The 21,927-nt window shown below is 49.7% G+C and overlaps 1 protein-coding gene and 1 long non-coding RNA gene across 2 annotated transcripts in view; one reads left to right on the top strand and one right to left on the bottom strand.

The window, feature by feature from the left end:
• NTF3 (neurotrophin 3) overlaps positions 1-19,740 on the bottom strand; it is a 69,414-nt gene extending 49,674 nt beyond the window's left edge. Inside the window, exon 1 of the mRNA XM_055315564.1 lies at positions 19,507-19,740. Coding sequence (XP_055171539.1) covers positions 19,507-19,524 — 18 coding nt within the window. The 5' untranslated portion in view covers positions 19,525-19,740. The remainder of the gene's footprint in view (positions 1-19,506) is intronic.
• Positions 19,741-20,326: 586 nt separating this feature from the next.
• LOC129503464 (uncharacterized) lies at positions 20,327-21,161 on the top strand. The gene is made up of 3 exons (XR_008663176.1): positions 20,327-20,422; positions 20,604-20,717; positions 21,059-21,161. It is a non-coding gene; the product is annotated as an uncharacterized LOC129503464 (long non-coding RNA).
• The last annotated feature ends 766 nt before the right edge of the window (positions 21,162-21,927 follow it).

The following is a 21,927-nucleotide window of genomic DNA, read 5'->3' as shown; positions in this document are numbered from 1 at the left end:
AGAGGGTGACCAAACACGAAAGATTCCTAATTCTGGGAAACCAACAAGGAGTAGTAGAAGGGGAGGTGGTGGGGGGATGGGGTGACTAGGTGATGGGCACTGAGGGGGGCACTGGACTGGATGAGCCCTGGGTGTTATACTCTATGTTGGCAAATCGAACTCCAATAAAAAAAAATGAACAGAAAAAAAATTCCCTCTCTCACTGCCTCACACCACTTTGTTTTATTGTCCATCATGGCCCTGGGCCTCAGAAGAAATGTCATTTTTTTGATCTATTGATATGCTTGTTTGTTTCTGCATTTATGGATTGTCTCCACTGGAATGTAGGCTCCATGAGGGCAGAGGGTTAAGTTTTCCCATCCACTTCTCTACCACTGCATCTGAAATGGTGCCTAGCACACAGCAGGCACTTACTAAATATTTCTGGATAAAAAAAATCTTTCAGGATACTGATGTAAGAATTACTTGCCAGCAGAGCTCTTTCTTGGGTCAATTTTAATACCTAAAGAAATTCCTAGAGATCAGAAATTGAAAGCCATGATTTAATTGCCATGCCAGTCAATCAGCCTACTTTTTAAGGTTATCTAGTTGAAAGTTCTCATGGAAAAAAAATAGGTTTTAAAAATGACCACAAACCTTCCCACAGAGATGTGCTCAACAAAGATAGATCCTGCAGGGCTGAAGAGTATTGTCAAATTCTGTTACCCACCGTACTGCCGTAGATATGTCTGCCTGGGGCTCAGTTCGGTGTAATCAACATTTCTTGAACACTGGAATTCAGGTCCCGGTGAACATAAAGGTGATTAAAATATGGCTTGTACCAGCAAAAAGCATACAGATGCACTGGGGAGACAGACACACGAGTACCATGTTTGCAGGGGGGCACAGGGTAGTAATGTGATAAATGGCAAGCCAGAGATCTGTTTTGGGCTCCAGGGAAGGTTTCCTGCATGAGCACCCCTAATGGTCAGCCAGGCAAACGTAGGAGGAAAGAAACCCTAAGAGTTGGGAGAAGCATAAACAAAAGTACAATTGTGAGACCCCACGGTGGTGAGCAGAGTGTATTATGGAGAGATAAGCAAGTCATGTTCTAGGAGCCTGGATTATATTTGGTGTGATGGAGAGAGTCTTCAATAGCACCTTATTTATTCAAACGTACAAGCGTTGGGCAGTACAGGGTATGTCCACTCTTTTATTCCATCATCAACAAAATTGTTTATCACCAAAAAAATCCCAGCTAATGTAGGAAACAGAGACAAGAGTGAGAAGAAAGACAAGGGCTGAGACTTTTGAAGCCCACTCAAGAGTTAATCTAACAATTAGATAAAAGGCTACAACAAAAGAAGAATCTCACTAATGAAATTGTGTATTTCTTACAGACAGGCATGTGGCTTTATTGAAAGGATGGATGAATGGAAGCTGGGCAGACAACAACTGTCTGAGCAGAACATCCTGAACAGAGGTGATGCAGTGGTGATGGGCAGCCTGAGAGGCTGGGAGTCAGATCCAGTTTCTGATCAAAGCTCCATTGGGCAAGCCACTTCACATCTCTGAGTCTTAGTTTCCTCATCTGTAAAATGTGGGAACTTATGTCTAGGGGTCTTGCCCAGTCACTGAAGGGACTGGGATTGCACAGGGGGATACCTGGTGCCATGACCCCAAGGGCAAATAAATCCTGAACAGAATTATCACATTAAAAACTCTCCTCAGGGATCAGAAACTGGTTATCTTAAGGGCCTAGGGTTTAAGGATATGAATCTTTGCCATTTGGGATATTCCTAAGGCCTTCGTTGTTTAATCTCACATTCAGCTTCAAAAATGCAGGGGATTAAAAGTAAAATGGTCACACAATTGGGAATTGCATGTACACGGTGAGGGGCTGGTCACACAATTGGGAACTGCATGTACACAGTGAGGGGCTGCACGTTTTGACTTTATGAGGACAGCACAGGGGACCTTCAGATAAGAGGGCTAAGATCTGTGCTTGGGAAGGGAAGCTGAGCACTGGACTACCAGCCTTTCATCTAGAAGGCAAGCTCCAGGATCCCGGTGCTGTCCGGCATGTGTGAGGGAGAGAGAAGACCCCACCTACCAAACCTCACCAAGCCTTCTGCCTAAACTATGAGCAGAATTTATTTCTCGCTTGTCAACTCAGGGAAAGACCCTGATTGAACTGTTTACCCAATGATGAAGACCAGGGACGGTCCTAAGTGTGGCCTGAGTCCCAGCAAGAGCCTTGCAGGGACATGTCAACTGGTCCTTATCCTAACAGGATGCTGCTTTTGTCACACTGGCCTGCCTTTTGTTAACTGCTTCTCTCTTCCCTGGTGCAGAGGCTCGTAAGGAGAGGCACAGGTGCTGTGTCCTGCCCAGAAGAGATTGGTCTCTTCAGACTGTCCCAGTCTATGCTCACCTGAGAATCCTCCCATGCCACATTGTTGTTTTTAGTTCTGATGTGACTGACTGACCATCTTAATGGATAATTTGGGGATGGTGGTGGTAAATGCTCAGTCCATGGGCCTGTGCTCTGAGAACAGCTGCACCTTTGTTGAAAGGCTGGGCTTCTGAAGTTATTTAAGTACGACATGACATGACTTGGTGCCCTGGTCTGTGGCTAATGAACCAGCACAAACCTCTGACTCTAGCTGGGTGAATGAGGATCTTTCTCTGAGGAATCTGAGATGGGGGTCCTGGGACAGTCCGTTGCTAGGCCCAGAATGGTGTGGGCTGTGGGGGGGGAGGTACAGATGCATAGAGAGCAGAGCCACATGACCCTGCAGAGAATGGCCTCCAGGCTCCTTAGTTAACATCTTATGAAATCGTTTGCTGTTCCTACCCGTGGGTCCCCAAGATGGCCCTGTGTCTAGTTATTTTTCCCCCTCCGGTTAATCAAGAACATTCAAAATAAAATCATGATAGTAATAACCAACATGTATTGAACCTGGACCATGTTCCAGACTCAGAGAGCCACATACTATGTCTCATTTATTCCTTCCAACAATATGATGATGTCATTTTACATTTAAGAAAAACCACTCAATCTTAGCAATACCAATCAAGATCGCATAGCTAAGAAGTGAAGCTGGGATTTAAGACTTGGGCCAATGGCCTTTTAATGACAATACTATAGAGATAACAGGTCAGTTCAGCCAGAGCACCACAAGCCCTTGCTGTGGGGCAAGCACCATGCTCAGTGGTCTAGCTACTCCCACCATGACCGTCACCATAGCAGTGGGCTACGTAGCAGTGTTTATGCCGGCTGGAGCATTCGGAGAACTTTGAGGGGACTCTCTTTCAATATGGCAGACCAAGTATCCCCTGCAGTTCTCTTCCTCCTGTTATCAAATCCAGACACATAACAGAAAATACATGAAAATAAATGCCTGGGCTTGAAAACAAGCAGGGGGACTCTCCTGGCCAGAAACTGTAAGGAATCCTACACGCCCCCCCCCACATCCACATGAAGGTAAACATTTAAGAAGCCACAGACAACTTGAGAAGCTGACACCCAGCGCAGAAGCCAGGCGTGATGAATGTAGGAGAACCTGCCACAGAAGATAATTTGGCAGTGAGAATAACTGACCACCTATCCAAGGAAAGCCAGCACACTGAAAAGAAACCAGCAATCTGGTATCAGGAAAACTCAAACCCAAGGAAGCAGTTAAAATGAAATTTAAAAAAATCAAGTGAGCGGTATAACTCTTTGGGATATCATTTTTCTCTTTTATATATGTACACTAAATCAAGAAAATGAATTATGGGCAAAAAAAGGCAATCAGAAGGGGACTGTGAATATTTTATCATCTCGAAAATATAAGGTGCTTCATCCACAAAATGAGAATAGGATGTTTCAAGGAGATTTTTTTCTTTCTTTTTTTTCTTTTTTATTTTTTTCTTTCTTTTTTTAAAATATTTTATTTATTCATTCATGAGAGACAGAGAGAGGCAGAGACACAGGCAGAGGGAGAAGCGGGCTCCCTGCAGGGAGCCCGGTGCAGGACTCCATCCCAGGACCCCAGGATCACACCCTGAGCCAAAGGCAGACGCTCAACCACTGAGCCACCCAGGTGCCCCTCTTCCCAGTTTTTTTCTGATGCCACCTGAAGGCTACCTCCCAGACTCCTAGGGTTTGCAGGAGCGCCCAGGTGCTGCAGAGTCTTCATCAGGAACAGTTCTCCAGCCAGCCTTGGAGAAGAACCAACTTCAAACAGACCGATGTTCTATCAGCATAAGAATATACCAGTTTCAGCCATAACATGTATTTGTAATTTACAGCTTGGAAAACACTTTCCTATGCATCATCTCATCTGAAACTCTGCATTAATTATCTTAAGTAGATAAGATTTATCATCCGAGTTTACAAAAGAGGAAATTAAGGCTTTAAGAGGTTGCAACTATTAGCGATTGATAGAAGTGGAAATAGAATTGAGTCCTCCTCAGAGCATGAGAGACTCCTAACTCTGGGAAACTAACTAGGGGTGGTGGAAGGGGAGGTGGGCGGGGGGTGGGGGTGACTGGGTGGCGGGCACTGAGGTGGGCACTTGACGGGATGAGCACTGGGTGCTATTCTATATGTTGTCAAATTGAACACCAATAAAAAATAAATTTATATTAAAAAAAGAATTGAATCCTCTTGCTTAAATGTTAGTTCTCAATATAGTTCACCGTAATGAAGTTTTACATTTCTTCACCTTTCGCTCTAAGGCAGAAATAGCCTGAGGAGCATTTTCTCCTGAAGCTCCTGAGCACAATCCTATGCAGAGAGGGATGCTCTTACTGCCCAAAGTGCTTCATATTCCTCAATACTACTGTCCACTTTGTACTCAGTTCATGAACCCTTCCTTCAGAACACAGTCTAGACTGGATTTTAGAAAACAAAATAAATTGCCTAGAGTCCAGAAATAAATGCTTCAGCTCATCTTTCTCCTCTTTCCTTTGAAACATTATTAATCCTTGACTTAAAAAAAAAAAAAAAAGCCACTGTTGAAGGGGATTGCTGGGGTGGTGGGGGAGGGGCAGATGGTGGCAGCTACACGTTGCCAAGAATGACTTCAGTTCCATCCACTTGATACACAGAGAAAGACAGCCCTGGGCTTCCTGCCTCCACTGCTCTTTGCAGGGTTTGTCTCTGGCTATGACAGTGCAATCTTTTGGCAGTCCCCTATGCAGGATGAGGCCTGCCCCCACCTCACTGCCCAGTGCTGCAGAACAGAGCACAGTCACATCAACTCTGACCTCCTCCCCTGAACCACCTCCCCAGTGTCCACATCTGGTGAGCGTGGCTCACTCCACCACATCATAGTTCTTAAACCACCCTCAGGCCGCTCTGCCGTCCGAAGCATCCCAGGTCCAAAATGCTTACAGCAGCCCACACTGAGCAGTGGGTGCTAGGCATCCAGCCCCAGCCTGCCTGACAGCATACACTGTAATATCTTTTTGTAAACGAGAAAGCCAGAGACGGCAATGATTCCAGATGGTCCACTCTGCACTTCAGGAATATGTGGTTGGAAACATAACTTTTTCAGATTTTATTGATTTTTTCAAACCTTGATTGTTAGGTTCCTTCTCTGACCCTCTGCTCCCTGGCCCTCCTGTCAGCCCTGGCTTTCTAACAAGACAATGTCAAGGGGAAGAATAACTACTTTCTTGGGCAGGGAGGGCCCATGGTTAAGGCATGGCCTCAGGCTGGACCTCCACAGCTAAGCCTAGAGGAGGGTCTCCGACTGGTGTGCACATTCTCAGGAAGAACCAGTGCAAGAAATCTGATCACTCAGAGACCACAAACCATTTTGCATCTTAAATGCACTGTGGAAGCCTGGTAGGGTATCTGCCTCTGAGGGCTGTTGGGGAAACTAATGAGTTAACATTTACAAAAGTGCCTGCACAGCATTAATGTCCTGGGAATGCTGGTCTACCCTCCTTTCTCCTGCTCGGTACCATTCACCCTCAAAAACCCCTCCAGTAGATGGGGGATGGTGGGGGTGCGTCATAATCTGCTGATTGCTTGTGATCTGCTCTCCTGGTATCCAGTTTCTGAGGCAAATGCTAGGTAGTAAGGGAGTAGGAGAGCTCAGACCACATTTGCTAGGTATCCTTAACAAGGTGAGGAACTCTCGCAAGCACACCAAGAGGGATGGTGTGCACACAGCGGGCTGATGCTGTGAGCCAGTGGTTCTCAACCCTGGTAGCACATAGGAATCACCTGGTGAGCATTAAAAAGTACAGAGGCCTCTGTTCCAACCCTAGATATTCAACTTCAATTGGCCTGAATATCATCCAGAGCAATCAGTGAGCCAAAGGTTAAAGATCTTCAAGTGCAAAGTGAGTTCAGAACAGCAAAAGTGAAGTCATCTCTGTTGAGAAAAGCCCTTTGAGAGGACACCTGAGGTTCCCCTGGGTTTCCTTTGACTTCACTAGGCAGAGTTCTGGCATTCCCATATCCCAAGTTGCTGGGTGGCATGCCAAGTGTCTGTCTGGGCCACTGTCACACACACTCTCCTTTTATAATATGCTACAAACAATGTGACCTTGTAAATAGCTCTCTTTACAGATCCAGTACTGACAAAGAGGTTCTGCAGATTTGGGTATTTTTAGGAGACTTCGAAACACACACACACACACACACACACACACACAAGAATAATCTTTATTTTTTTTGAAAGACTTTTATTTATTTATTCAGGAGAGACACAGAGACAGAGAGAGGCAGAGACAGAGGCAGAGGGAGAAGCAGACTCCATGCAGGGAGCCCGATGTGGGACTCGATCCCAGAACCCCAGGATCATGACCTGAGCCAAAGGCAGACGCTCAACCACTGAGCCACCCAGGCATCCGGCCATAAGAATAATCTATAGGTGGATCTGATATTCAGGAATCTGAGACCCAGAAACTGTTCACATCTGTTCACATTTCATTTTGTGCCTATGAAAAGGTCTGCAATGCAAGCAGCCCCCTCTGGAGCAAGTCACTGTCACAGCCTCACGTTTTCTGGGGTGCAACTCCAAAAGCCACCTTCTTTTTTGATTGTAAACAAAACCAAATTCAGATGGAAATGCACAGAAAAAGAAAACCTGCCAACCACTCTAAACTCTGAGCATTATGAATTCCTACTTTACTTCCTGTTTCCCCACAGTCAAAGCCACTCCTCTCAGCACACTATCCTCCTTTTTCCTGGGCTGGGATCATGTTTCCTAGCCAGCACTAGTCCGAGTAGCCAAAGACCAAATCAGGCTTGATGTTCCCCCTCTGTATTTCATTCATTTGTTCACTCACTCATTCATTCTTCCACCAATTCAATAGCCATTCTTTCATTGCACAGCTACAAATTAAAAGCCGTCCTCCACATTGCAGCCAGAGTGATCCTTTTCAAAGCCAAAGCCTGACTGTGCCCTCTCTGGGCACAGTAGTGCCCATCACCCTTGGTAAAGACGGGGGCCCCCTGTTGGCTCTTGCCTACTCCACACCTCTCTGTACACATCATCCCACATTGCTCTGTGCACCACCTACCCGGGGATCTCTCAGTTCTTCTGACTCCTGGTATGCTCACCTTGCAGCCACTTCCCACCTGCTTCCTCACCTGGAACCCTCTTCCCCCTCACCCCCTCCTGCTTTCACAGATGCTTACAAATCACATCACAGGCTGTCAGAAAGTGTCCCTCTCTATTTCCTGGGATTGTTCCTGGGATTGCTTGGAGCTGATGATCTCCCTCCACACCGACTGCTCTTGGAGGCAAGTTCTTTTCTATCTCTATTGTAGCCCCCACTTGCTGTTTGTCTTTGGACAAGAGTTTCAGACATCACTGTGCCCCAGGAAAACATGTGAAAAACAACCGGAATCCTTCTCCAAACCCCTAACATTTTTTTCCCATTTCAGTAAAAAAAATTGGACCGTCTCGAATGGCTCTATCCTTGACTGTGCCTCTGTCGAGTGGTCCTTCAAATGACTCAGGAGACTTACAGCAGACAGACAGTAACTTTATACGGCAGCCCCCAAAAGTTCAGATGTAAACACGTATTCCCAATTCATACAAGAGCCAAAAAGTAAAAGGGGAATGTCAGAGGATTAGAGTGACAAGCTGAGGTCTCTCTGCCAGTAACCCAACCACATCCAACTTGATTTCCTAGATTTGCTAATAGACTACAATCTAAAATATCTTTTTCTCTTATTCCCCACCCCCCCACACACACCCCCAAGGCACAAGAACATGAAATCAACTGAATGTTTCCTTGGCGATCATTTAAATGCTAGGAAAGAGAGAGAAGAGTATGAGGGTGAGTGATGAAAACAACTTCAACCATTTACTTCCACAACTATCAAAAAGTGGCAGGTAGTTAAAAACAACAACATCATAATAGCAAAGCCTTGAACTATAGTGTTGGGGAACTCCATGCTTGAGCCATGACCAACGCTAGGGCACCGATGCAGTTTTTTGGGGGAGGGGGTTGCTAACTCTGACTCAAGCACCATGCAGATAGATCTTCAGAAGGAAGGTCAGGAGAGAGACGGAGGGGAGGAGTGTGGCAAACACCCAGCGAAGCCACTCATCCACTTGTGTTTGTGTTTGCACATCCCCCAATGTTCCTCTGGGAAATACTGCCTCTCCCACTGTGTGTGGGGCCATCAGGGCAGGCAGGGCCACTTCTTGAGGTGCCCACCCCCCCGTAAGGACTCTGGCACTATTGCTTCCTGACAGGCCGGACAGCAGGAGCCACCTCCCTCTGCATGCAGGTGTGGCATGTAATGCAGGGTCAAGGAAGGGATAGCCCTCAGGCAGCAAGACCACCAGCCCCAGGTCCCAAGGCAGCCCTGGAGGTCCCAGACCTCTCAGCTCAGAGCCTGTGCCACGACACCAGACAGGTCCCTCGGGAAGCTCCCACTGATTCCTAGAACTGCAAGCAGACCTGGACGTGCTACTCCACATGTCTTTCTAACCACTCCAGCCTACAAGGACTCCTCCTTCCTCCAAACTCTCAGATCCCCTTGCTCCCTGCCACTGTGTGCCACTTACCAACATATCCTGCCCCCCTCACCGCCCCCACAAGTCTATTTGCTTGCATTCTGTCCCAGACTCCCACACAGACTGCAAAGTTCTTGAAAGCAGAACCCTGCCTTTCACCCCTTACGGTTCCCCTGTGGTGCCTAGCATGGTGGCTAAGAAGAATCAGGTTAAGACAAGAGGCCCTCTTCAAGTTACACTTTTGTTTAGTGTCTAGGAAAAACATCTAAGAGATGTGTTATGTTGTTTTTTTTAAAGACCCCTTATAAATTCCAAAGAAATTATTAACAAGGATCTGCTGCCTATTCTAGTTCTCCTAGTATCTGGACCAATTAAAAACAGGATGTGAAAAAAAAAAAGTACTGAGGAGCTCACTGAGCAAGAGGGACTCGCAGGACAGAAGTGGACAGTAGATGGCAGTCTGTCCCTGTGTCAACAGTGGCCACAGAGGCAGTAACTACACAGAGAGGCTACAGGAGAAGCAGTGAGCTTCAGGCAGATGCACCCCTGTCCACGCAAACTGAAGCCGGAGCAAGGATACTGCTGAAAAGCACACCTGTGAGTACACACACTTACACATCTACCAAGCCCCAACACCTGTATGACACACACCTTCCCCAAACTCTCCCCATGAAGGACCAAGGCACGCATCCCAGTGGGCTCTGAGCATCCACCGCCAGAGCCTGGGCTGAGCAGCGGGAACTAGGCCACCAGAAAGCCACTGCCCTGCAGGAGGGAAAAACCTCCTGACCCAGACGATTCCTAATCATTGTTCACACTAAAAAAAACCACACTCCAATCAGGGGCCTGCACTTGACCTTCCAATGCTCAGACTGCTCCTCTCTGGAACACAACGATGACCACCCCCCCCCCATGTCCCTCACCTGCTCCTGTATCCTCAAGGTCAGGGGCACACCATTCACCTGCATCTTCTCCAACATCTAGCACATGGCCCGATACCAACCAGCAACCAACACAATGTTTAGTGAATAACCTTTACACATGTATTTTCCAAGAGTCTGGAGATGGATTGCCCTAATTCATATGCAATGACACCCAACTCACCTGTGACCAAAGCCCAAATTTGCAGAAGAGCTTGGCAGACTAAGACATGGGGTGGGGAGTCTCTGAGGGGAGCAGGAACAGCCTTTCCAAGTGAGCAGGAAGGCAATGAGCCTCATGGCCTTAGCCTTGGGACAGGCCAGAAGGAGACACAGAGAACACATCTCTGGACCCTCGGCTGGAAATGTCCCCTCTCTGAGCCTGGCTCTGAGTGCACCGAGGTCTGGCTTCACAGATGACCTGTCATGCACTCATTCCCCAACACATTTCTGCAGCAGACCTGCTCAAGGTGTTGGGGGACACAAAGATGAAAAGTCCAGATCCTTTCTTTACAGAGCTCACATTGTAGTGAAAGGTAGGAATGCAAATAAAACTCAGGCTGCTAAGTGCTATAACACAGGAAAGCTAGGGAGGGAGTCACGGGCTCTGGGGGTGGGGGAATGCAGGGAGGCTTCCCAGAGAAGATAGGTAAAGCAGAGATGTGAAGGATGGCTTCCACATTCTTGGTGAGGAAGGAGGGGAGGGCATCCCAAAGACAGAACGTATACTCCGGGGCCATCTCAGATTCAAGAACAGATGTATGTTTCCGCCACTTGTGACATCTTGTAATCAGAGGACATTTCCCTTTACATTTAAGCCACATCCCCTTATGGATCCAGTCATCCAGGTTCTCTACTTATCCCTGATTCCTACAATAACGGATGAGACAGGAAAGACTTTAGGGATCAGCAAAGCTAGTAGACCTCAAGTCTCTCACTTAGCACATGAGCCAAGTGGAAACCTGGTGTGACTCAGGGATCCCCGAAAATTGCACGGTTCGTCTCTGAGTTAAGGGTGGAGTATGGTCTTCTTGCTCAGAGCTCAGGAGCCTTCTGATTTAGCTTACTGAATTCTGCTACCCACAGACAATTTTCTCCCATATAAACCTCTCTCTATGCTCCCAAGTTCTAATCCAAGATCTGCCACAAATCTGGCAAGCTTGCTTCTTCAGCACTTTATAAACATACACTCATCCATATGTTCAATAACTTATCTGGCATCACATAACTTAATTTCCTCCTCCACCCCCTCCACGTTTCTGCACATAAGTCCTGCAGGCCAGCAGGGATACCTGGAAATCCCAGGCATGGGCCGCAGTGAGGTTCAGGGAGCAACAGAATCAGAGTATGTGAGCTGCCACGACTGGCAGGGTCCTTCCCCCTTCTAGCAAATCCAGTTCACTTCTTTTCCACAAGGGGACACAGAGACCCAAGGAAGGGGAGTGATTTGCTCAAGGTCATGCAGCCAGTTTGATTTCTTTGCCAGGAGAGATGGGGCAAGCCTTTGGAGGTGGTAGCGAGGTGTCAGGAGAGCTGGGCTCCTTTTCAACTGTGGGACACACTTGTTGGCAATCAGGTGATTCCCAGGGCTGCATTTTCCTCCAGAATCCAGGGGAGGCAAGGCACATGTCCTATGTACCACCAGAAGCAGGTCTGCTAGACACAGCATGGAAATAATGCCACACTACAAACTTGATACATATTCCCTGAGGGATAATTTAGAGCCGGGGGGGGGGGTATTTTTTAATTCTAGGGTCTGAGACCTAGAAACAGAAGGAAGGGGGCAGTACATTGCCAGGACCTGGCTGTCATAGATAGGTAATAATGAAAAGGCTATGTCCTCTTATACAGAAAAAAAAGCATCAGCCTCCATGTGAAAAGTCATTTTAAATAAAATAAACACATATTTTTAAGTACCTACAATCTCACAGGCTCTAGGTTAGTGTTCTACAGATGTCTGCACCCTGTAAATACCTTTTGGTAACAAAACAGTCATTCTCATGAATTGTCTTGAAGATGTAGTGAGAGGGATGCTGTGGAAATCAGCAGAAGGAGAAGAAAGAATAAGAGCCTCCAGTCAGGGCCCTCAGAGATGGCAGCAGGCACCCCAAGCACCCCTCTGGTTCCCCTACTTCTGGTATTGCTCAGGGAGGGGCACGTGGCAGGCAAGGGCCAGGGCTGGAGGGCTTCCACTGCTCTGTGCCAAACACAGCCTTGGGGACCCAGTCCTTAGCAGCAACCCCTACCCCGACCTTTCAGCACGGAATTGACATCCACTCTGGCCCCAGCGTACACGCAGTCAGTTCCTGAGCCTATCAGGGAAAGTCATCTTCCAAATTCTGAGGGGCCCTCGTGTTCTCCATGCAAATTCTCTTTTACTTTGATTCTGTGCAACCCTCATCCCAGGACTCAAGAATGCTGGGACCTACCACCTCTTGTGGGCGTGTGGATCAAAACCAGATGTCCAGTTCCGATCTTATAGAGTTTACAAGGAGGCAATTGTGGCTTAAATCAATACCCCCATTCTGGAAGGGTAGATTCCCTTGTCAACAGAACGGGAAGTGAAGGGGGGAGGGCCCAATGGGAGACAGATCTGACACATGCTTGCCAGCAGGTGGCTAAAAAGCCTCAACATTTGTCTTGAGTGTGAAAATGAACCTTCCAGTGGAGCAGGTTACCCTGTGGGGTGACAAGCTTTGCCGAGGCCTACCAATCTCTCATCTGTTTGACATCACAGAATGCAGAAAACACAATCTGACTGGTAGATGATAGACTTGGGTCTATCACAGGCTTCAGGATAGAAAGCCAGCAGCACATCAACATCTAGTTGTGTAACCTTATACATATCCTTCAACCTCATGTAACATCAGCCTTCCCATCTGGAAATGAGATTAACCTGGCCATTGAGACAATGCCATGCAATATTTGTAATAATGCCTGGTACCTGGTAAGTACTCATATATTAACTATCATCATCAATCATCATCATTCATCTTAAAGGTAGGTACTTGTCTTAGTCAGCAACACAACATTGACACTAAGAAGAACTCATGTAGAAGCTTGATGATTAGGCCTGATGCTAAACCCAACCTCTCTCAACTCTGTACATACAGTACCGGGTAAGCCAAATTCATGAGCATTCTTAGCCAAAACATAACATGATGGCAAATTCTTTGCATGCCTTTCTGCCTTTGGCTAAGCCATTTCCCAAAGATAAAGAGCAGTTCAAGATGCACTCTTAGCAAGGCGTGGACTGTGGAGGAGGATGGGGCCACTGTAGAAGCTTAGGATGCTGGAATTGGAATGGGACTTTGAGATCTTCTAAATCAAGTTCCTCATTTACAGATGGGTAAATCGAGGCCTGAAGAGAATGCTGAGGGTCACATAACAATAGCTGGTTAGTGACAGAGCTCAGTAACAAGTGTGATTCCCCACCTCTAGGTGAGGAGGCTTTCTGCTGCTGGGTGCTGCATGACATCACCTTATTGGCCCGAGATCTTTTGAGATCAGTAAGCTACCATTTACTCCTACAGCTCTGGCCTTGAATGAACAGGAACCCTAAGATTTTAAAAAAATCCCTGACTGAATGAATCCATAAAAGACCTGGGTCTTTTCTAAAACTGCTATTAAAAAGTGAGCAATCACAACAGACCACACCAAATTTCACTCCAAAATCTGTTTTTCTCTAGCTAAATTGCACTTCTACTCAGAAGTCTGTCCTGTCAGGATGTCAAGAGCGACAGACAGCCTCTGGCATTTCCCAACTAAGACTGCTTGAAAAGGATCATGGCATAGATGAGGCTATGAAACAGCCAATGCATACTCAGGGCTGCATGCACTCTCCAGCCTGTTGGCATTTTTCGGTAGAATGAAAGGCTGAGTTACAGAAAACTACAAATGCTTTAAAGATCTTGGGCCATATAAATACGCTTTCACAGGTTCGAAAGTGAGTTCTCTGTAAGATTTACCTTTGCCCAGCCTCGATCTTAATAGAAATATGTCCAGGCAAGAGCAAGGTACCATCTATACTGACCTCATACTTCTTAAAAGTTCACCCATCCTCCATCCTTATATACAAATAATCTGCTACCAACTTTTCCCACAAGCTGGCCCTTCTGCAAGAAGCAATATAATGATCGTCTCATCTGAGCCAGATAGCCATATACCTTCCACCTCTGACATAAGCTCTGCAAACGCCACCTGCCCACCCAGGGCCACTCCTGAGCTTCTGTATTCCCGAGCACACAGACACATATCCCATGCTCTTCTCTCACTCTGCACACGTCTATGCACAAAGTACATCCACAGCCCTTATCAGCAGCACCACACAGGGCTTATGCCTGTCTCCAGTAGAAGATTTGGTCCCACTCCAATGGACTCAATTTTAAATAAAACTAAATCTAAAACCCTAGCAACGGTCATTAGTTCAACATCTCCACCGCCAGAAACTGCCTGCCTCATTAAAGAGTAAAACAGCAGCTGGTGAGGTCTCCAGGCAGGGTGGTGGGTTTTCAAGATCTTCGGTGTCGCCCTACTCTCCTCTCGCACTTCAGCCAACTCGACGATTTACATTCCCTCCAGTTGGGGCCAGAGAACTGTAACTGCTCAGGAAAAGGTCTGGAGAAGCCCAGAGCAGAAGCTGCTGCTTCATGAGCCGTCTTGAACGGAGGGGAAGTGGAGAGGCCTGAACATCTGATCCATCTGGGAGTGGAATTGCAGGGATGGGAAATGTTATGTAATTAAACTCTGCTGGCCTGTCCCGCCTGGGGAATGTGAGACCCATCAGCAGTGACCTCTTCCAATCAACTTAATTGGCCCCATCTCGCCAAGAAAAGCAACAGAATTGGTTTAGTGCCTCATGGAAATAGCTTAGCTCCTGACTATTTATGGCCACTGAACTCAAGGATGGGAGCCTGACTCCGAGCCAGGAGTTGACAGCGTGTGCTGACTTCTGGGAGGACTTGGAGGCTTCAGTGGATTTCCTTGCCTCTCTGGGCCTCCATTTCTGTCTCTGGGGGAAGGCGCTGTAACATTGTGCTGCACTGGGCACAAGGCATTTCACAAACCCCAAGCCTCTACTGGGCAGGCTCTTGCCTCGAAGGACCCACAGTCTAGAGAAAAACAGACCTTCATCACCACCTCCAATGGCTGGACATTGGTCCTCTTTTATTCAAATATGCCAAGGACCATTCCTACCTCCTCTGTTTCCAAAGTCATAGTCGTTTTAGTGTCATGATCTACACAGCTCATGCTAAGGACAGGAGAATGTCTCTGATAATTAAGAACATTGATTTTGGGGCCACCTTTCTTCAGAACAGTTCAAGGACCATTAATGAGCACAGATTCCCATCAACTGCAATCTAGGCTAGCTTGCCTTTGTTTAGTGGGTGAGTAAACTGAGGCAGTTATAGAAAGTTCTGTGCACACTACATGAGCAGTACACATGCAGTGGTTATTAAGACTGTTTTACCAACTTGGGAAGGGGTAGATATCCCATTTTTACTATGGTTCACAGACATGCCACTGCCTATATTCAATGAGACTTCATCTCTGAGTGAAACTTTGTATTCCGAGGCACATGGAGCTTTGGGGAAAAAGAAAAAAGAGCTTTTCTCCTCCTAGAGTCAGTACTGAGATTTGGACCCTCTCCCAAAGTCACACTGCTCCAAAGGGGCACAACTGAACTACAATCAAGGCATTCCTGCCATCTTCAGGAATATTTGCACGGGATCTTCTGACCAAGAATGGTCAAAGCCTTTATCAACTTTCTAAGGATGAATTTAACCTAAAAATAAGGTAGAACCTCAAAATGACACAGCTCGATGTCATGAATTTAAAAATGTCAGGAGTCAAAGTCTCCCCAGTTATACGCCCTCACATTACTAGAACCCAATAAACGAGGTTCCCTATCACTTGGTCCAGGTGAGCAGGTATGTGCAGCCTAAAGCATACCTTCCTCTACCTGCTCTGATGCAGTTACCACACTAGCTGTCTTAAGGTATGAATGCCACCAATTTCACGTTTCCCTCACTTCCCAAATGCTTCCAGAAGCCTACAGCTCTTCTTTTATGTATACCCTTTTGACTTAAAATATACATCTGAGCATCCAAGACAAAGTTCATCTTTCCTCAGGCACACAGAAGTCCTGCAAAAACATATGCCCTACCCCCTCATGAGGGCCAGAACTTATATGCCTCTATCCTCTGGCTAGCTTTCTCTCAATTACTTAACCTTGGCCTCACACATGGACACATGCACATGCACATACATGCACACCAGGTTAGCTGTATGCTCACAGTCCAGAAAACATCAAAGATTACCAATCGCTCCCATCCCTCATCTTCCCTGATCACAGCTTCTCCATCACCAGCTCCACGTATTAAGTCTCATTCCTGCTAGTGAGTAAGTCCTGCACATTCCCAGAAACTGAATCCTCCAATGTGTCAGGACCTGCACTCTGACCTGAATTGCAGCACCCGCCCCAAATCGCCAGCCTACACCCCCTACAGGAAACAGTAACACCCTTCAGCTGCCTCCCCAATACACAAAACCATACATCATCCCTATCTTTATGCCCCTTTTTCACAACACAGATACATTTCAAGTCAGCTTCCCTTTGGCCCCCAAGATCCATAAACATCTCTAGAAACGGAATTATAATTCTTAAAGAAACCTCAACTAGCACTGAGCTCTCTTCATTTCTCTTGGCAAAACTGCGGCAGTCAGCTGAGTCTGAGGAGGATTTTTTCCAGGGCACTGTGCTATGCCCCAGGACCCAGCAACGTGCTCAGCATCCAGTAGGCATTCCATAAATGTTAATTAATAATCAATATAAATTGGTAACAATGAATCCCTCTATTAAATGAGAAACCTATCATCCAACATAATACAACACGCGTCTCTGCCATCAAGCATGCAAAATAGTTCCCCCCACTCACTCCAATCTTATGGAGACATCCTCCCTGATCCTCACCTAATGCCAACACACAGGACTTTCCTCCTTAAATGTACACCCCTCATTCTAAGCCTTCTCCAATTACTTCCTCTCTGGGGAGGGTAGGTAAGAGGAGAAGGCAAAAACCAACCCAGCATCCTTGTCTGCAAATGCCTTGTTGCTCCATAATGAGTGTCTGAGCCCATACTTTCCTATCCCCGGCATATCCCAATGCCATTCCAGCCAAATTTCCCCATGCACTCATAAAATTCACACTCTGCCCTGCAAAGAGAATCACACCCGCCCCCCCATCCCTTTGGTAATCCTCAGGAGCCCAACCTTCCAGACAGTCCACCTTTCACTCCTACCCACAGCCACCCTCCCCCGCCACACCCACTCCATGTGTCTGTGCAGGCATGCACAAGCCATCTGTCTTCAACACACTGTACCTCTCCTCCTGCTCTGACACCCTTCACGGGCACAGATTTCTCATTAGCTACACCTATGTTCCCACATGCTCTCATCTCCTGCCAGTCACACGTATGCCCATCCAACAGACGCCTCAGAAACACACACCTCCACTGCACATAGAGGAAGGTGGAGTTCTGGCTCTCTCTGGCCATCTGCAATGCACACTCCGGTGCAGAGACTCTCCAGAAACCTCCTTCCCTGACCACACAGAGCACCCAAGGGCCCCAGATCTCCCTCCAATAGGAAACCAGACCCCAGTCACACAGAACCCAATCCTCCACAACCAGCTGCAATCCAGTCCTCAAGAACGCAAATTCTCACACACTCCTTGCTGCAGGCCTGCAGACTTGCTATTTTCTTCCAACACGGTCACAGAGCTTGCTTTCTTTTCATCGCCCCCCCAACTCCCAACACCATGCCCCAGTCTAAGTGTATGAGCTCTCCAAGGCAGAGGCGGTTGGATTTTGTCCTCTCAGTTTTACCTCTCAACTTTCCTTGTGCAACAGGTCAGGAAGGAATTGGGGGCTGCAGGGGGGAGGCCAGCTGAATATGCTGGAGAATTTCTGAGTGTAGGGAACACAGAACAGATTGCAATGTGCCCTCTGTTACAACTTTCTGCCCTCCTGACGTTTAGGACAGAGGGCTTAGATATTTTTCTTGCTCTAAGCTCTGGAGGCTGGGAGGGGGAATCTCTTTCTGAAAAAGCAAGTTGTCCAGCATATTCTCTCATCGGTGAATTTTAAACGTGAGGCTCCAGGAGTGACACCCACCTCCGTTTGGGCCACCCCTCCAACTCCCGCCCCCAGCTCCTCGCACACATAAACAAGTCCCGCTGGGCGAGCGCCGTGCCCCAGCTCTCCCGCGCTGAGCCCTGCGCTCGGGTGGCGCCTCCGCTCAGACTCTAAACCTGCCACCCACCGCCAGAGGTCGAAAGGAGGCGGTCTAGTTCAGCGTTTTCCTCCACCTGGAGTGCCCCCAGACTCGGGGAAGTGGGGAGCGGTCCCTTAACAGTTGGCAGCTCCAACCCGGTTCCGTACGAGGGTCTCAGTTCCGTGCCTTGGCAGCGCAGCTGAGGAACGCAGCAGCCAAACTCCCCCCAAAGCGGCAGCAGCACCTCGCCGCGCACCCACTTGCCCCCGAAAGCAACGAGCAGAGTCCCCTCTCCGACCCTCACCCCTCCTTTCCCCGAACCTTCAATTCCCAAGCGTCCCAGGCTTCATGTGGAGTGTGAGCAGCGCTCTGGGCAGTGCGGTAATTTGGCCCACTGGGGGTCCTCTGGACGCCCACCTAGCTCTGCCGGTCCCCAGTCTCCCGGCCTTCCCACACCTCCGACTCAAATTCCTAGGGCTGGCCTGGAGAGGACGCAAGGAATTCCCCGGGGACGGCCGGTCGGCGAGCCCGTCGCTCCCCCGCGGGGTCCCAGATGCGCGGGCTGCGCGCGGAGCTCCAACATCTGCGCAGAGACCCCGGGTGGGGCTGCGGCGGGGTGGGCGCTGGCCGTCGCGGCCCCGGGTGCGTGGCAGTGGCCGGGAAAAGCCTTCGGGAGAGGCAGGGTGCTCCGCGACAGGTACGCCGCCGCGCCCGGCGAGTTGCAACTTCCCAGTTTGGGGAGCGCCGAGTCCCCTCCCCCAGCCCTCTCCCGGGCCCGGGGCGGGGGAGGCGTGCGGGGAACCCAGCGCTGCGGGGAGCGGGGCGCCGGGCGCGTGCCGGGGACCCCCGGCGGCACGCTCGCCTGTTCCCCGCGCGGGATCTGCCTGCCACCCCCTTTTGTTACAGGATGCGCGGGGAGCTCTCCTGCAGGAGCAGGCGGGTGTGTTGGTTGGGGGTTGGGGGGCGGTTCTGCTGAATCCCTCTGCCCTTCCGTCGTCCCTATTTCCCCTCGCCTCCGCCCCCACTTCCAATCCAGGTCCCTTAAACCTGATCACTTTCCCAGATTCTGGGCGGTTTCTCTGGCAGCCGGGGGACGGGAGCAGAGGTGGGGAGGAGTGTGCGTGTGCGTGTGTGTCTGTGGTGAGGAGGGGGTGGCTGCGGTTGCGCCTCGGCCGGGCAGATCCCAGCGCAAACTTCGCGGGAGGCACGAGCCCGGGAAAGTGAGCGAGCGCCGAGCGATGGGGGTGGGGGCGGAGTGCAGAGTCGGGGGCCCCCGCGCCGGTGCACCGGCGAACCTCCCCCACTCAGGCCCTCACCTCCGAACCTGCCACCCAACGCGCCCGCCTCCCCTTACCGTGGCAGAAGTAACCATGGCATCCGTGTGACTGTTTCCAGGGACGTCGACATGAAGAGAAAGGTGGACACGACCTCGGTCATTCAAAGTCCCCCCCACCCCGCCGCCGCCACTACCCAGCAGGGGGGGAAAAGGGAAGAAGAAAAAGAAAGAAAGGAAAGGAAGGGAAGGGAAGGGAAGAAAGTAGTTGCGCCGGGCTCTCCGGCGGGGCCGCGCGCGGAGCTGCTCGGTAGGGAGAGGAGCCTTCAACTCTGAGTCCCGTGAACATAATCTGCGCGGTTATAACCAGCCAACCCGGCCAGATGGCTCCGCGCTCAGCGCCTTAACCCCTTCGGCGCCGAGCCGCCCGCCCCCGCGCCCCGCCGCCGCGCGCCTCGCCCGCTTGCGCCCCTGCGCCCCTGCGCCCCTGCGCCTTGGGGCTGGGGGGCGGGCAGTGGGCCGACAGGGTCATTTCTTCTAGCCTGTCCTAAAGAAAAACACCAACAAACTTCCGAATTAATAGTATGCTGCAGGATCCCTCCTTTTAGAGATCCAGGAAAAAACGAAATATCCAACTTTTCACTACATTTTACATGTTCATGTCTTCAGCCTGTCTTGTTTGTTCCGCTTCTTTAAACATTTCTTTTTGATCTTCATTTTCCTTCCTTTTTATTTAAGATTTTCCTTTCTAGGCAGAAGGGCCTTTCCTGCCCCTTCCCCCTGGCGGCTTGGGTCTAATGTGCAAACTCCTCCTCCAAACCTTAGACCCTTCCAGCTCTAGATCTCTCCCCACCTCCTATCAAGCCCACCCGTCACTCCTTCCCCCACTCCACAGCACGAACACGCCCAAGGACTATCGCTCCCCAGCGAACTCGCTGCACTCAGGGACCAGTCCCCAGGACGCTGTGCAGGCGGTCAAGGACAGCGAGTCAGAGAGGTAGGGGACGGGGCTCAGGGGACCCAAGGACGGGGTGGCCGTGCGTGTGTGTGTGTGTGTGTGTGTGTGTGTGTGTGTGTTTGCGGGAGCGTGAACGCGAACGTGGAAGGGAGAGGGGGATGGATGGGAGACTCCCATTTGACCCAGACTCCTACTTCTAAGCCCCTTCCTTCCAAACTAGGATGGGGCCCTGCAGCTGAGCACCCGTCCAGCACCCACCAGTCTGCACGCAGGAGGCAGCGCGGGGAAGCAGAAAAGGCGAACCACAAGCAAACCTCTAAGGAGCCCTCCGAAAGTAGTGACGCTCACTCCCCCACCAGCAGATTATTCAAGGAAGGGATGGGCGGGAGGGGGGCAAAATCTCTTATTTCGCGATAATTTTAGCTGCCCATTAGACCCCACTTGTTCTGAGATCGTTCTCTCTAAATTTACCGAGTTAAGTCATCTTTCTTTCGTCCATTTGCCTTCGAGAGAAGTGAGGGGTTGGGGGGTGGGAATGTCGCTTCAGGGGTCAATGAAAAATCCAGAGCTTCTGAGTTTAGTTTTGCACTTCTGAGCCCCTGCTGCCCAGTTCTCTGGGCAGTGGCTTGGCCCACTCCATCTCTGAGCACCCCCCTCCCCCCTTCCTTCCTGCAGCCTCTGCCATCCCTCGGCCACTTCTCTTGCCAGGACCTTTTGACTCGCGCGATTGGGGGAGGGGAGCAAGTAAGTATCCCTTCTCGTCCCTGCCCTGCCAGTCCAGGTGTCTAAGAAGCAACCCACTCTATGTTTCAGCCAGGGTCCAGGTTCAAAAAAAATCCAAATTCCTTTGATTTGTTTGAGAATTTGGTCCAACACGGAGAAGCATCGGCACTGCGCCTACCAGATGAGGCCCAAGCAGCTGCAGAGAGAGGCTGCGGGTCCGAGCGTAGGTAGGAAGGGACGAGGAGTCGGGGGCTGCGTACTAGATAGATCCTCCCTGCCTCATCATTATCCTGGCAGATGGAGGCTGCTACATCGGAAACGGCCAGAAGCGCCCACTGAGGCCCAGCGGCGGCGCTCCCGCAGTCCCTGGGAAGACTGGGGTCCTCCTTCAGTGCCTCCCTGGTCCCCAAATGTCGAGGTCCTTCTCCGGACCACAGGAACCTGCCGAGGGGTTCCCTCCACTCGGCTCACAGCACCGGGAAGGTCTGGATTGGGCGTGATCTGCTGGGTCCTGGTTTTCTCCCTCTGCTCTGGCCCCCACTCCCTGCCCTCCCCCACTTTCCGCACTTCACCCCCACCTCCGCTGTCAAACGAGAGATTCAGGCCCAGTTTCAGCTCCACTGGTCAAGTTCTAGGCGCTCTTTTTTGGAGCTCCGGGTCCTCCGGTAACCCGAGGGTTGCAGGGAAAGAGGTGGTTGGCTCCTGCTGCAGTGAGGAACGGGTTAAAAACATGTGCGGGCTGATCCGCTTGCAGCTCCCCCGGTCACTGGCAGTCTGGCGGGAGGAGGAGAAGGAGGGGGGCAAACTTAAATTTGAAAAAT

Source organism: Nyctereutes procyonoides, unplaced genomic scaffold (assembly GCF_905146905.1).
Source record: "Nyctereutes procyonoides isolate TBG_1078 unplaced genomic scaffold, NYPRO_anot_genome, whole genome shotgun sequence".
Taxonomy (NCBI): Eukaryota; Metazoa; Chordata; class Mammalia; order Carnivora; family Canidae; genus Nyctereutes; species Nyctereutes procyonoides.
The sequence above is the reverse complement of the archived record's forward strand: the minus strand, read 5'-3'. Positions and strand labels throughout refer to the sequence as shown.